The sequence below is a fragment of the Nymphalis io genome, chromosome 3, assembly GCF_905147045.1.
Source record: "Nymphalis io chromosome 3, ilAglIoxx1.1, whole genome shotgun sequence".
Lineage (NCBI taxonomy): Eukaryota > Metazoa > Arthropoda > Insecta > Lepidoptera > Nymphalidae > Nymphalis > Nymphalis io.
In genome coordinates this window covers 11,121,976-11,138,268 of record NC_065890.1, presented here as the reverse complement: position 1 = coordinate 11,138,268, position 16,293 = coordinate 11,121,976, and the positions used below count along the sequence as shown (strand labels likewise).

Sequence of the window (16,293 nt, the reverse complement as noted above, 5' to 3'; positions counted from 1 at the left end):
TAACTTTATTTTAACCTGGTGGTTTTTTTTTTTAAATTTATTATTTCCGTCATGGGTGCTTTGAAAATAATTGAGTTGGTCTGAAGATGAGATGTCATTGTGGTTTCATGATTTCTTATTACAAAACAAATATAAACTAACTTTTTAAATAGAGTAGTAGTCCACAAAAATAATAATAGATTTTTTTCCTAAATTTATTTTAACTGTTGCTATTCATTGAGTATTGGAAATCAGTTTATTATTCATGTTTTCTGGATCAAACGTAAAGCGACAAGAGTCAGTAATAACGTAAATCTGTGGCCTTGATAGAAGTAAAAAAGGAACACGTTTTTTATCTATATCGACGGCATAATATATTAATATTATAGAGTCAAAAGATAGCGATTGCACGGTGTAAATATAAAAATCGATCCGGTCCAGATAAGAGGGCAATACGATAGTCAATTAAATTGAAAAAAAAATGGCTATTAATTTGACATTTAAAAATTTATTTTGCTATCAGTGCAGTACAACTTTATTTTATATTTGATTTTTAATAGGATTACTTACCGAATCGCATTAGGTCGAATTCGAATAGAGCTGAAATGCGTAATATTAAAAAAAATACCTCTAACCTGGTTCTCGATGTCACCGCCTAACTGTGACATCAATTCCATCGCGAACAAAGAAATTTGGCAACTCCTTTCTTTGTCGCACTTCCAAAAAATGGAATTCCTTACCAGCTCACGTATTCCCCTCCTCTTACAACCCGGGTTCCTTCAAACGAGGCGTGAAGAGGCATCTTGCGGACCGGCAAGGCGAAGGCGGCTAGTGCAGAACGTTTTTCCCGTCTGTACTGGCCGTCGTCGCGTTTGGACTCTACTACCACTTACCATCAGGTGGAGTAGAGTCATTTGCCCTCCCGGCGATATAAAAAAAAAAAAAAAAAAGCTTATACACGTCATGTGTAAAAATAATCTTGTCTGCTAGCGCAAGTGCAAAATGACTGGAATTTAAGCAAATATATTTTCAAAATTATCTTTATAATTTTTTTATACTTTTTTTTAGCGAATTTTTAATCATGGAAAACTACCGTACCGTAACAGCCTGTGAATGTCCCACTGCTGGGCTAAAGGCCTCCTCTTTTCTTTTTTTTGATGAGAAGGTTTGGGGCTTATTCCACCACGCTGCTCCAATGCGGGTTGGTAGAATTCACATGTGGCAGAATTTCAGTGAAATTAGACACATGCAGGTTTCCTCACGATGTTTTCCTTCACCGTAAAGCACGAGATGAATTATAATCACAAATTAAGCACATGAAAATTCAGTGGTGCTTGCCCGGGTTTGAACCCACGATCATCGGTTAAGATTCACGCGTTCTTACCACTGGGCCATCTCGGCTTTTTTTTGGATTTTCATGGAAAACTAATAAAACTGTAATTACGTCGTTAGTAATTATTTTACGGATGGTAGTGGTTTTGGATAAAATACAAATGCAATAGTCATATTTAAGCTCTTGTTTAGGAAATAAAGGAAAAAGTTCAAAAACATCCTTTTAATGGTCCATATAAAAAATGTTAATTTCGTTATTCGTTTTTTACTGGTTACGATACAATTAAGTATTAAATATTGTAATCTGTCAAAAATTACCACCAAAAATAGATTGCATACTAGGGAAAAAAAATTGACTTTTATATTTTATCTTTCCGCTGTGTTTTCTGTATTTGGATTGACATAGGTAGGTAATTAAAGTATATCTATATATACTAATATTATAAATGCGAAAGCAACTCTGTCTGTTGCGCTTTCACGGATAAACGATTTAATAGGTATGAATGAAATTTTGGTATGAAGCAATGAAGAACATAGGCTACTTTCATATTATTTATAAAAACGCGCGGGCGAAAACTAATATGAATATAAGATCAAGGCCCGCAAAGACCAACTGCTGACCAAAATCTAGTTTCCTCTTAAAATAATATCTGTAACTTATTTCTTTGCTCTAATGCTGGTTGGTGGATACTGGATACACATGTGGCAGAAATTCATCCCAAATATGGTTTGCATAGGTATAGAGCACGAGATGAAGACTCTGTGGTGCTTGCCCGGCTTGAACCTGCGATATTTATCTAAAATCATATGTTCTATTCTATAAGCTTTCTGGGCTCAGTTAAGCTTGTTAGTTACCTAATGTCATAAGTTCCTACGTACAATTTTTAGGATCATATTAACGAAATATTTAGTTATTCTTTGTTTATTGACAGGGTGGTTTTAAGTTGCCATAGTAGAATTAGTTACATATATTCTATTTGACGTATTAAAAAATATTGATACATTTATTCAAATAATGCGTATTTATTTATTCAAATATGTGTGGTTATATTTTTGATTAGTAAAACATTTAAGAGAAATAATACTAATTATTGTTCTACTTAACTACTCATTAGTATTATTCATATTTGATATATTTCTGTCAGAAACTTGTAGGCAATTTTAATTTATTTAATTGAAATGGAATTTATTTATTTTTTAAACTTTTCCCTCTATCTTATGATATAACGGTTGTTTATTGGTTATATTTAATTTATCTTCTCATATTGGTAGGTATAGTCAATCTTGTTTCAAATGATATTTACTTACATTAAATAAAATACTTGAGAAGAAATACATGGCCGAGTGTTACGTGTTTGAATTTTCTGGAAAAGTGTAACAGCCTCCGCACCAGTGGCATCAGTGGCGCCAATACACATTACGCAGTGTAAATGTTTTAATTGTAAACGTCACTAATATTTAATTCGTTTTTTTTTTTATAGACTAGGAAGGCGGACGAGCATATGGGCCACCTGATGGTAAGTGGTCACCAACGCCCATAAACATTGGCATTGTAAGAAATGTTAACCATCGCTTACATCACCAATGAGCCACCAACCCTATATATATATGGGAACTAAGATATTATGTCCCTTGTGCCTGTAATTACACTGGCTCACTCACCCTTCAAACCGGAACACAACAATATCAAGTACCGCTGTTTTGCGGTAGAATATCTGATGAGTGGGTGGTACCTACCCAGACGAGCTTGCACAAAGCTCTATCACCAGTGGATAAACAGACAACAATAATTAACAATATTTTAATTGTGTTTGTTAAATATAGAAACACGTTACGATATAAAACGAATTACCGACATGTTACTAACGACGTACGAACATGCGATGAGTGACGAAATCACTTGACAATTTTAAATTGTATGCTTAAGAAAATATAAATAATTTAATGAGTGTAAACATGCAAGCGTACAGAATGAGTTAATCCGAATGGGCTTTCCATATCCTGTTTTAATGATTAACTATCTTATTTAATAATCACTATTCAATTTCTTTCGTTTTTATATACCTACTAAAGTTTTTATAGACTTGATTATTCAATGAGATTATATATATGATAAAAAAAAATAATATGTCAAGATTATGTCAATATAAAATATATATAAACGTAGTTCATGATGTAATTTCCTACAAAAAGCCGTAAAATTATGAAGCAAATGTGCTTTGTATTTTATACTAATATTTTATATTTTGTATTTTATGCTAATTTCAAATGTGATATACTATAATACCCATAGAATTTAACATCAAATACGCATTTCAGGCAGATTCTCGCTAATACTTCGTTCTTCTTTCACGCCTAAAATACTATACGTGTTATGAAAGGCCTTTATGTGCGAAATTAATGAAAATAGTGAATAGTACCTAAAACGTCTCTTAGTAATGCAGAAAAGTCAACTACAATTTTAGGAATCGCGCAGATGAAAGTTTGAAACATTGTTTGTATTTTCTTTGGGTGATTGCGAGGACGCATTTCAAAAGTTAAATTACAATCGAAAGCATCTAATTATTACTGTACCAACATATTTTAGTCAAACTAAGTATGCGGTTGTTGCTGCTAAGTTGTCTTTTGTTCCTAACACATTCTCGTTATGTATGTATATCGGCAGGAAAATTAATAACATTTTTTATGATAATTCATAATATTGGTACAAAGAAAAATATGACTGTTACTTGACAGTAAAGAATTAGAAACTCCTGTGGGGCAATGTACACGTTTATTTCAGGATCCCATGCCTGTTGCTAAATTAAAAAATATATGTAAAAGAACGATTCGTGAGATGATAGTATATTTTAGGAATTAAATAATCACCTCTTGGCCATTTATTATATTGGAAATTGTAAACTATTACAAAAGTAGACGTAAATATTTTCGCGAAGTTTCTCGGTTCTTCTCACAATAATTTCTTTTTCGAACTGATCCTTGTTCATAAATTTATATTAAATAAGTTTAATATATAAAACAAAAATGAAGGAGTTAGCATTTACTTTAAGTAATATAGAAATTATTATATTATACGAATATGAAGCAAGGCACACTTGAAAATGTGCCACGAGATGGTAAGTGAACTTCTGTCTTCACCCAAAGACTGGCTTAGTATGCCTCCAAGTTTTAAATCTTAGTCCGTACAAAGTTATACTTTATTAAACATGGCAATTTATGTAATAGCGAAATAATGCTTTTAATAATCGTTTGGTACCTAGGGTTCGCCAGGCATGAGGAATTTGTAGGACCAGAGTAGGAATAAAAATGTGTGATCTTTTTATAGCCTTAAACGTTACTAAATAAATAAAAGCAACCTAAAATAGCTTTTTTATATTGTTTTATAATTTTATTATATATGTATATATTGTATTTTATATTTAAAAAACTTTGTATGACTCTGATGATAATAGTAGAAAGGTAGTTGCTACTACTTTTTTTTAAATAATTTGATATTGGCGATGTAAGAAATATTAATCATCGCCAATGTGCCACCCACCTTGGGAACTAATATGTTATGTACCTTGTGCTTGCAATTACACTGGTTCACTCACCTTTCAAACCGGAACACAACAATATCAAGTACTGCTTTTTTGCGGTAGAATTTCTGATGAGTGGGTGGAACCTAGCCAGATGAGCGTGCAAAAGCCCTACCACCAAGTAAATATACTAGTATTAATTAACAGAATGCATTGTATTGGGATAAAACATAATGTTTGATTATTGTTAAACTTATGTGTTCAGTAAAGTATAACTCTCAACGGACTAAGATTTGGAACTAAGCGCTCTAATAGTTTTTGTTCAGCTTAAAAATACCTATCTAATAATTTATTACACGTCGCTATTGGGCGATTGTGAGGTGGGATATATATAGATATATAGTTTTAAAGTGATAACAACTACTATGAAATAACAATAACAAAAATATAATATAACGTGAGTAAATAAATAAAATAATGTGAATTATTTTCCCACGAACTTTAATTTTTTAATCTGTAATTGCTACAAGTTTTTAGTTACTCGAAACTTCTATTACAGATATACTTAACGATAAAAATATATTTACCAACCCATTGTCATATTACTTTTTGTGCCAAAATGAATCATTAGAAATCTTAAAACCATATAAAGACATCGAATTAAAATTTTCAGCTAATGGTGGGTTGTTTGAATGGTAATACTTTGATAACAATTACGTAAAAACAGAGCTGTTGTAAACGATAATAAATTCGGACAAAACATTAAAGCGATAAAATGGGTAGCGAGGAAGGATATCAGTTGCATCTGCAATTCCAAGGAGTAACTTTATCCCTATTAACTATTACTATTATAAATGAATAAACAAAAAGTATGGTTGTTAGTTCTTTAAATAATGTAGCATACGTATAATTTACATGGCGAATCGGTTCAAAGAGTTTTTGAGATGTAGGGCCGAAAAGAGAATTATGTTACTTTTATCTCGTACAAATTAACGATGGTGTAACCACATAGTTTAGTTGGACCTTATTAAGCTTACTCTAGTCACGAGACATGCGCATGCGCATACGCATACATTATTGGAGAAGGAAGAACTAATTTAATAAATTTAACGTAAAACCCACGTGACATCAACCATTGAAAGAGATCCGCCATAGACATTCAAATTGAAAATAAGTTTAGTTTTAATCGTCGTCGCTCAATAAAATTGCAACAATTATTATCAATCAATGACGTATCAAAGAGATTGTGACGCAATGACAACGCCTATTCATTTACTTCATTGATGCAAAAAATGCATTCTGCTTTGAAAAAATCTGCATTGTCTTGAAGAAATTGAAAACATCCTGTTTCTTGGATCCTGGTATTTTAGGATCTACTTTCTTAATGGACAGAGTATTTTGATGCTGTTTCCGTTGCCGTTTCGGAGACCCGGAACAGTTAGTGGTCATTTACCTGCTACTAATTAATCGCAACGATTATATCTAAGAGGGGGCTGTGAGAAAGCAATGTGCTCACAATTGAATCATTGTCTATGGTTTTTACATTCGGTCTGATGTACGAGTATGAAAGCAAGATATGCAGAGTGTGGGAAAAGTTCAGCAGTGCTCGTGTTTTCCAACATGTCATCTGCCGTGGGAACTTATAATTTTATTGAGTTACTATGGGTTAATATAACGGTAATCTATTTTAGTTTAATGTAAGTAGAAATATTGCAATCTTGTTGAAGGATTTTGAGAGCGCTTTACAATTTTTTCTCATCTGAAGTTCAAAATTATATATTAATTTGCTTAACAAATTTATTTTGTCTGAATATGTTTTAGTTTGAGACATAAGAATTAAATAAGTGTTTTTCATTGGTTTATCATCTTTCGGTAGGTACTCTAATAAGCTCTAAGTAATTTTAGACGTTTATAGTAGGAATTTCTTTCTTATTTTCATACAACACTTATATTGTTTCCCAAGACTCTGCTAAGACCTATCACAAATCAAAAGTTTTATGAATGAATTTCATTGAAAGTATTGTATTGTATAATAACTCCATGTTGTGTCTAAGTCACAACTTATAACCATATATCTCCGACATTTCTAGCGATATATCTCTGATTTCTCCTCATCAAGAGAAATTCTCGAAAAATCTCGCATATGATTCTAAGCTAAAGATACATTATACATATTCGAATATTATAATTATTCTATCAAACAGTTGCTAAGTGAGAAAAAATATAACACGTTCAAAAATCCAATTAAAAAAAAAAACAAAAATTAAAAATATTTACTTATCAATATGTTTAATAATGTAACTAAAATACACTTTTAATTAAGTGTAGGGTTTTCACAATCTAATACGGATATGGAAGTGATTTTTCTGTCAAGATTATCATTCTATGAAGCTATTAAGTCCGTTTCCTTCATACTTGAACAACAGATAATTGTTATCCAAGCAATTACGTATGTATTATGCTGAACACTACGGCTAGTCCTCTCATTGTATTCGCGTCATTATTTCTTAATAAAAATAAATAGATATGCTGAATATATGCCTATATAGTTCAGTTGAGATTATAAAATATTTTATTTTTAGTTTAAAAAATTAGGGATCACTTTAAATGTGATTAATTTTTTTCTTTTTATAAAATAGGTAGGTAGGTGGACTGGCAAATAAGCCACCTGGTGGTAAGTGATCACCAACGTCCATAGACATTGGCGATGTAAGAAATATTAATAAACAAATTGTAGTCATGTATGCGCATACCAAATGTAGGTACATCCCCAATGCGCTACCAAGGGAACTAAGATGTTATGTCTCTTATTCCTGTTCCTCCGGGACACAACAATACTAAATACCTATTGCTGTTTGGCGGTAGTATATCTCTTCGTAGTGGTCTGTAGTAGCACAAACCCTTACTTACATATATATATATTTGTTTTTAATATATGAAACATTTAAAACATTTGTCATAAACAAATATAATTTATAATAAAGTCTTATTATATAAGAACTAGAGAACCCTCACTAAGTAGGTATCAGTTGGCTCAATATTGAAAGCACTTAAACCGATTTTTTATTCACGTTCGTTTTTTAACTCTTAATTTAAGTAGAGTCTAACGACCATTATTACATGTGTCGCTTGGTATTTGCAGAAAATTATGATTGCTCGAGTTGACTGACATTAAGGGGTGACGCAGCCAGTAAGAGGTGATCGGCCTGAAAATTGAACATTTAAAATGTGAAATCAAAAACAAAATTGGTCTAAACACTCATATACTGATGTTAGATAAATGACTTCCTGCTGCTTGCGACAATGGAGGCATCATTATTCTTCGAGACTCGAGAATGGAGCGCTGCCGTGGGAGTCTCTCACGACTTTATTGCGGATATATATTTTTTGTTTGGTCTAATTAACACTTTTTGTAATCACCCGCTTTTACCTTAATTGTTATGTACCAAAAATATATAAGACTCGAATAAAATATCGACTTTTCATCGACCCATTCATATCACGCCTTATCTTAATAATATTGAGAACTTAACTGTTCTTTAATTTTGTTGATAGAATTTTTAAAACGATATTAAGTAATATCTCCTTTCCTGACATAGATAGGACTAAAGGTCTTTACTATAAAAAAACACAAAATGAATTAATTTATTTAAAAAAATGATACTGGTATAAATATATTTTCAAATAGTCATTTAACTCTCAAGGGTAAATAAAAGGCAGAAATCATTGTGACTCATGTTTACAACCACTCACAAATACCACTTTTATTTTTAAGCAAAATATAAAACAAAGGAATATTGTCTCCGAACTCATGGCATAACATCGTTAATTTTACAATATATATTTCTTAGCTAATACAAATAAATATAATTTGTTTATGCTGGTAAGTTATAAGTGAATAGCATTATAATAGTGTTTAATAAGGAATGAAATTATTAATGTCAACGATCGTTTTGTTAAGGCCTCAAAATCTACCTCAACCTCATGTTTTATTGAAATTTTATAGCTCAAATCGAGTGAACGGAAACTTAAGCGCTTGATTAAAAAATTCATATCATTGTTATGTCTCAAAATTTATCGTTTTACTTAATAAATAGAGTACCATCAATCAACAACTGTGTAAGTGGTTTTACTAGTACAATAACATGGCCCCTTATCCTACGAAATCAAAGGGCTACTAATACAGTGTTTAAAAAAAGTCTCCTGAGAATACCAGCGAATTTTTTGTACCAATTGTAAAATATTTTAGGGGCCACGTTATAGGTATATAGTATGCCAATTCCAGACATCAAAACGAATACCAGATTTTCACGTAATTCAACCATAACCGATTATAGAATAGAAATAACAGATCTTTTCTTATATTAATATACACAATATCGCATAAAGGAAAAACTTGGTTTGTTATGTATATAAAACTTCAGATATAGGAGGAGTGTTTCTGCTTTATCACAGAAATGTGTACATATCCTATATCGTATTATATACCTTAAATATTATTTTCTATAAATTTGTTTATATCGTTAATATCAAAATTATTGTACTAAAATTAAAATCGTTAAAACGTTCGATAAAAAAGTTAGATTTTTTGAAATAATTTCGCAATATATTAATATTAAATTTTAATAAGTATATATCTCATTTTGGACGGATTATTTATAAGTATAAAGATATTTTCATATAATTCATTAAACTCAGTATAAATTGATGTTACGCATAAGCGGTACTATTTTTTTTACAAAATAACTGGTATATAATGTGATGTGTATATATTGAAATGCGATTTTTAATATCGTATAAATTTCAATTTGTATCGCACAGACTCCGTAGCACTAAACGATATATTTATTCAAGCAACCACATATATTAAAAATTCCGCCAAAAAGCGAGAGAACTTATCACTACGCGTTAAAAAAAATAACAGTTCAATTTTATGTTTTTTTATCTGTCGAGGTCCTCAACGATTTATTTATTTTACTCGCATGGACCGCTGTTTATTCATGTTAGTAAGCATGAGAGAAATATACGAAGTGAGTAAATCGTCCATTTTGTATCCGAGCGAGGTCTCACAGAGAAGCTTCGAACCTCGGACGAGGTTACCAATGGTCATGTGGAAGTATGTGTTGCCAGATGACCAATTTGAAATCCTTGTAAACGGATGTGTGACCAGAATATCCTGAAAATGTGAAATTACCAATAAAATCAGTTGTAATAAAACTAGTTTATAATAATATCCTATTAATTATAAATATATTTGTTTATTATCTCCATTTTTATCGAAAAGCGAAAGTTATTTTTCTTATCTTATTTATAATAATATTATATGATACCGAGTATTTTAATTATCACGTTAAATAGAAAACAATATGATCAATTGAAAAAAAGCTATTTACCTTTGATTGGGGGTGTATTAAGCTGACACCGTGCTTGTTAATGGCAATGAGCAGAAGTTCTGGATAATTCGGTTCCGTGGTCTGCTTAACCTCGAAAAATGCGGAACCAAAAGTCGGCCACCGGTATATGACCTTAAGGAAAGTGATCTTGGCGTCCTCTGGTGTCATTCCAGCGTCCTGGTTATAAGAGGCAACGATCGCTCGCTTCCAGTCTGCTGAACTCTGGAGTTTAATCAGATCAGCTGGGATCAATTCACGAAGCATTTGTCTGTAAGAAACGGAAATATAATATTTGAATGTTTATCATAGCCTTCTCCCCAATTTTTTTCGACGACATCGTAATTAAAAAAAAAAAATATAATATATTTTATTTCTCCTGCCACGTCATGGCTACAGTGAAATGAATCCCATTTTGGGATTGAGAATAAAAATTTATTCATTTTTAATCTTATTACAGATGATAAGCGTAACTAAGCGAATTTAGATTTTGGGGCGTTTTTTTTTGTGTTTTTGATATTAATAATAATAAAAATAATGTCCTCCAGACCGATTTCGGCCACGGTGACTAATCTCAAGAGAGATTAGCCAACTACGCACGAGATATTGTAGTGCACAAGTGTGTGCGCAAACATAGGTGCACTCTCTATTCCCTAACTCTCATAATCCGATGGGACGGCTATCCAACACGACCGGAAAGAGTTCAGGCGCACGTACAACGACTTTACGTGCTTTCCGAGGTACGGGAGTGTATACTTCCAACTTCCAGACTCCGGGCTGCTATTGAGAATTTTCTGACAGAAAAATCCAATAACATTTTATTGACCCGACCTGGGAATTGCACCCAGGACCTCCGGGTCTGCGACCTTACATCCACTGGACCAACGAGGTAGTTAATAGATGTTATATCCTATATTAACATTTATTAATTATCTGCCAGACTAGTTTCTTGCGAATTTCTTTAAAAACTTGATTCTATACGAATAATATACTGTATAACTTCTATTACACACGCATTTAGACATGTACGATACCATTTTCAACAGTTATATTCAGCTTTCTCTAATTTTTAAGATCAAATTATGTCTGTATAATGTCAACAGTATATAGGAGTTTTACAGCTATAAAATTGTACCGAAAAAACAAAGACTATTTAATCTTAAAGCTTAAGAATTTCATAATTCCCTCTTATTTTTTTTATAATCTTCTAACCATACTGAAGTTACGATGATGATTATAAAGAAAGCCTTGAAGCCTTCTTAATAATAATTCTTTTGTTATTACGATGATGATAATGATGCAATGAAGACTACAAATACATACGGAATGGCTTGCAATTCCTGCTTGTTCTCTCCGAACCTAGCGCGGTAGGCGAGCGCGGCAAGTCTCGCGGCCTCGTCGCGACCGCAGCGATGGTAACCACGAAGCAGCTTGGGCAGCTCTTGGTGGAAGTGGAAAATAACGTCCGCCGCGCGGTCTTTGCCGGGCACTGTGTTTGTCCAGAGTTTCTTCATGAAGAACACCTGTATTTAATGTTAGGTCATTAATTATAAAATATTATATAATATTGCTAGAATTTTAAGTGAAATCATTGTTGATATAATATAAGTACCATTAATAAAATTGTCTTACCTGATACGTGAATTGAGGCGTGATGCCATCTCTTGTCGGCCGTGCTTTTTTAATCCAATCAGTGAGATGACGAACAAAGTCGAAAAAGAAATCGCCTTCCGGTACGGATATCACCTTATCCGCTATTTTAACAAACAAACTAAAGCCTTCACTAGATCTAAGGTTCAATCTTTGCGCGATATTTTGACAAAAGTCTTTTGCTCTCGTGGATGAATCGACTTCAAACGCTTCGTCTGTATCATCTGGGAAATAGACTTTGTGGAATATCTGAGTCGTTTTATGTTGTATTGCTTCTACTTCTACTTGGTGAGGTGGATATTTCCTTTGTCCATTCCGTAATGTTTTCTGAAGTCTTTGTAATGAATCTTGAGCAATTGGGTATCTTCTAGTTCTAAGGAACAATGTTAATTCTCTCAGTAGACCTTGACTACATGCAAACAACCCTGTGGCCAGCCACATTAACTCCCAACCTCTTTCTTCTGACATTCTATTTCTGTTGTCCGTCAGTTGTTTCATTACCTGACAATATATTTCATCCCGTAAGATTTCATGTTTAAGTGGGCCATCAAAGATATGATCTGTGTATTCGTTACCAATACGAGGTCGTTTAGAAGGAAGATCACCCATATACTTGAGTATGGCTGTAAAGGCAAAACAAGCTTCTTCAGCTAATTCCTCTTTGGCTTGTAATTTTTTTAATAATGGTTGTTTAATAGGCTCCCTCGAATGCCTCCATAATTCTTCTGCACCCCTCTTTGCTGTTGAAAGTGTAAGTGCTTTAGACGTTGTTCTTTTTGGAGGTAATCTAAAGTGGTCCAAAGCGTATTCCAGCAAGTTATGAGGTTTATCTCTAGATTCTGTTCCATTAAATGTGCTCGTGGGAGCTCGCCTTCCGTGTTGTGCACCCTCTTGACAGAATAATGCTAATATATCCGGAGGTGGCTTACTTAACGCAGGTAAAACGTAAACAGTTTCGGCAGGAAAATCACCTCTTTCCATAGATCTTTCACAACGACCAATACACCATCCATTATTTAGAACTGATTCACCTGTACTATCTTCTTCTAGAACTATTAGATCTCCCTTTTGGAAAGTCAAAAAACTAGAGCCCTCTCCAGGTGCCTTATAATCTTGTAACGCAATAACAAATTTAGATCTTTTCTTTAAACCTTCTAAGAAATAAACAACCAAATCTCGAATATCTTCTGCATTAGGACTTTGGAAGGTAAACTCTTCACCGCGTACTGTAGATAAACTAAATGTTTGTGTAAATACTTTATTAGTTTTCTGACTTGAAACCGTTGTTATTTCAGGGAATGATAACTCAAGCAGAACCTGCTCTTGATCGTCGACAACGTAAACACCAGTCCAATTAACTGCTATAATCACATCATTCTTAGGTAAATTTGGTCCCGAATTTCTATAAGCTTCATAAAATCTAGAAAATAATAAAGGCCATTTGAACTTCGCATAGCTGACAACATCTTCTTTTACTCTATATGCAGGAATTTTTTCTTTCACATAGTAACTCTTTTTATATGCTGTAACTACAAGAGCACCCCATCGATCAACTGCCTTTTCGACTCCGGTCAAACAATAATCGGGGATATAATTGGGCAATAAAGTGTAAAGACGTTCCGTGTTCATATCTTGGCCGTATTCAATATAATACTGCTGAGCAGCGATCATTGCTAAATCTTCTTCCTTATCACATCTGTATTCTCCAAACTTTACCCCTCTAACGACTTGCTGATAAATAAGATTTGTAGCTACTTGATCTTCTGTAGGATCATGCCATGGAGCGAATATTTCTTTTCTGAAGAACAATCTCCATGGAGCATTTCGTTCTTGTGCACCCTGTTCTTTTGCATATTGCTCACACTGCGATATGGCATCCATAACGTGGTCACCGCCACTACCAAGTGAGCTGACTTTGTCAAACAATGCAATATATAATGAAAACCCAAATTGGTCTCGAAGACCAATTTTATCCGATAGCTGATTACACAGTTCTCTTGCGGTCGTCGCTGAGTCAGCCAACAGTGTCTTTGTGTTACCATCCATGAACGTTATGGGTAACATTATAGGTTTTTTTGATTTTGTAGCTTGAAGCTCTAGCCACGACGGTGGTTGATTCCTTGTTCCATTGTTGAATGTTCTTTTAAGTCGGTCTTCACAATATGGTGCATAACCTGGAGGGCCTTCTCTAATAAAGGCTCTAAGGTAATTCACAAACTTTTCACTAGGAGCGAAACAACCAACGCATAATGAAAGTAAAATCCAGCCACGCGCATGAGACGATTTAGATGGATTGTTTGTTAATTGTTTACATATTTGACAGTATATTTCATCTCTCAATTCCGCTCGTAGAATACCATGACCTATAATAAAATGAAGTTTTTCTAAATTCGACGTGGGTCGAGATTCTAACCATGACTGATAACTATCAGCTGTATATTCTTCATCCTGTAAAAGTTTAATTGCATTAGGTTACTTAGCAACAAATTAAACGTATATTTCGATTGTACACAAAATGTACTAAACCTGTAACTTTCTTCTGACGTCTTCTCCAAGTTTATTCTTTCTCTTTAAAGTTAGCGAAACCAGCTTATGCCTAATAGATCTCGGTTTTTGTTGTTTCATATACGCATCAGGGTCGACTCCCATCATTTGCGCTTCCTGGAATTCTTTAGATCTTATGAAATTTCGGCCAAGTGTTGCAGTTACTTTAGACATTACTGACGTGTTATCTCTATCCATTGTGTGATATCTTGGTTCTGGTAAGTCTCCAGTGAAACGTAGAATTGTAATCCATAACGCTTGGGCCGCCTAAAAGCAGATCAGACGCTATCGTAAGTATATTATTAGTCCATTAGACTTATCTGATTTATACGCTTATCGCGATATTACGTTATTATATTTTGGTATTTAAATTACGTGTGTTTCATCTAATTAAAATAATAATAACGATTGTTTATGGGCTAGCAATAAAATATTAAATTGATAAATATTTTATGTGATTCTTACTTTTTTAAGTAATTTTAATTGAATAAGATAGAATTATGAGATATTTTATTTTTCCACGTAATCAATGTATTATTTATATCATATTTACCAATTGATCTCCTTGTGTATGTAATGGTAATAATGGATGTTTTAAGGGTTTTCTGGAATACTGATGTGTGACATTTCCCTGGAAGTATGTGGCTGCAAACTTTTGGAACTTGAATTCGGATAGATCTTCTTCATCTTCTGATGTCGTTTGCATAGGAGTCACCATCTGCAGATTATTGATAAATTATTTTTATTTGTTTATATTTTATTCTTAAAGTATTTTTCCATGTTGCAATATATAATTATAATTACCTCTTGTTGATCGGCTCTCTGTTGTGGTAAATCGCTAAATACAGATGTATCTTTAGGAGCAGGTGCTTCACTGCTAGAGTCAGGGAGAAAATCAAACATGGCTTCCACTAATTTACTGTCATCTACTGGTTCGTCTTGTTTACGAGCTGCCTCTTGTAATAGCGTTCTTTTGGCTTCTAGTTGCCGTTTTTCCTCTTGAACTAACTCAGCTTCGCGCCTTTCCAGTTCATACATACGTTCCTGATGGCAACATTTTACATTATACCACACTTTTATTATTTGAAATATCTTAACATAGATACACAGTTGTGGGCGCAAACAATATGACAAAGGAGGCAATACTGCATTTAAACTGGCATGCGATCTACTTCTAGTCTCCACTTCTATCCTATTACAAGATAAGCCGTTTAATAGTTTTAAATTACTTCAACATGCTTTAATAAATAGTGAAAGTGACATATATCGACAAGTATTACTTGCCCAGTTTTCTGGTTGCCTTTTATGGTCGTGAAGTATGAATCCATTATTTTGTATTTGATCGATAGCATAGTTATGATTTAACCACATTTTACCGTATAATACGTCTGATCGTTAGCAAAGCTTATACTAAATAAATGAGGTTCGGTTAACGTAGTTCGACTGGGCAGAGCGTTATCCAACCACATCCAGGTCGGTAATTGTATAACGCTACATGCTCGATTAAGAGCAATAGCTTGCATAAGTTTAGAATATATCAGGTGTATGAAGTTTTAGGTAATCTATTTCGTTAGTTACGTTGGGTAGAGTTGTAAAATTTAATTAACGACCAAATGTCTAGAGCAGAAAGAATAACACAATAAATTTAAAATAATCATAGTTTGATTTATATTTATGATTTATTATACATTTTTGACTAAAATTGATTAATGTAATTAAAAACATATATAAAAATCTATAGTATATTTCATACGACTAGGCACTAAATATGTATGTATCCATCAAGCTGTACTATTCACTTTGTATGTTTATACATTGTTATAATAAATATGTATAAAGGCTTACCTTAAAGGAATAACAAAACAAAAAGTAAAACCCAA

General features: G+C 33.0%; 1 protein-coding gene across 5 annotated transcripts in view; it reads right to left on the bottom strand.

The window, feature by feature from the left end:
* Positions 1 to 8,552: 8,552 nt before the first annotated feature.
* LOC126781147 (myosin-VIIa) overlaps positions 8,553 to 16,293 on the bottom strand; it is a 32,441-nt gene continuing 24,700 nt past the window's right edge. For all 5 annotated transcript variants that reach the window (XM_050505976.1, XM_050505975.1, XM_050505974.1 and 2 more), the window contains exons 8-14: positions 15,218 to 15,457; positions 14,967 to 15,131; positions 14,396 to 14,680; positions 11,852 to 14,317; positions 11,543 to 11,742; positions 10,223 to 10,490; positions 8,553 to 10,005 (exon numbers count right to left, since the gene is read on the bottom strand). In XM_050505976.1, the coding sequence (XP_050361933.1) occupies positions 9,799 to 10,005; positions 10,223 to 10,490; positions 11,543 to 11,742; positions 11,852 to 14,317; positions 14,396 to 14,680; positions 14,967 to 15,131; positions 15,218 to 15,457 (3,831 nt within the window). In that variant the 3' untranslated portion in view covers positions 8,553 to 9,798. The remainder of the gene's footprint in view (positions 10,006 to 10,222; positions 10,491 to 11,542; positions 11,743 to 11,851; positions 14,318 to 14,395; positions 14,681 to 14,966; positions 15,132 to 15,217; positions 15,458 to 16,293) is intronic.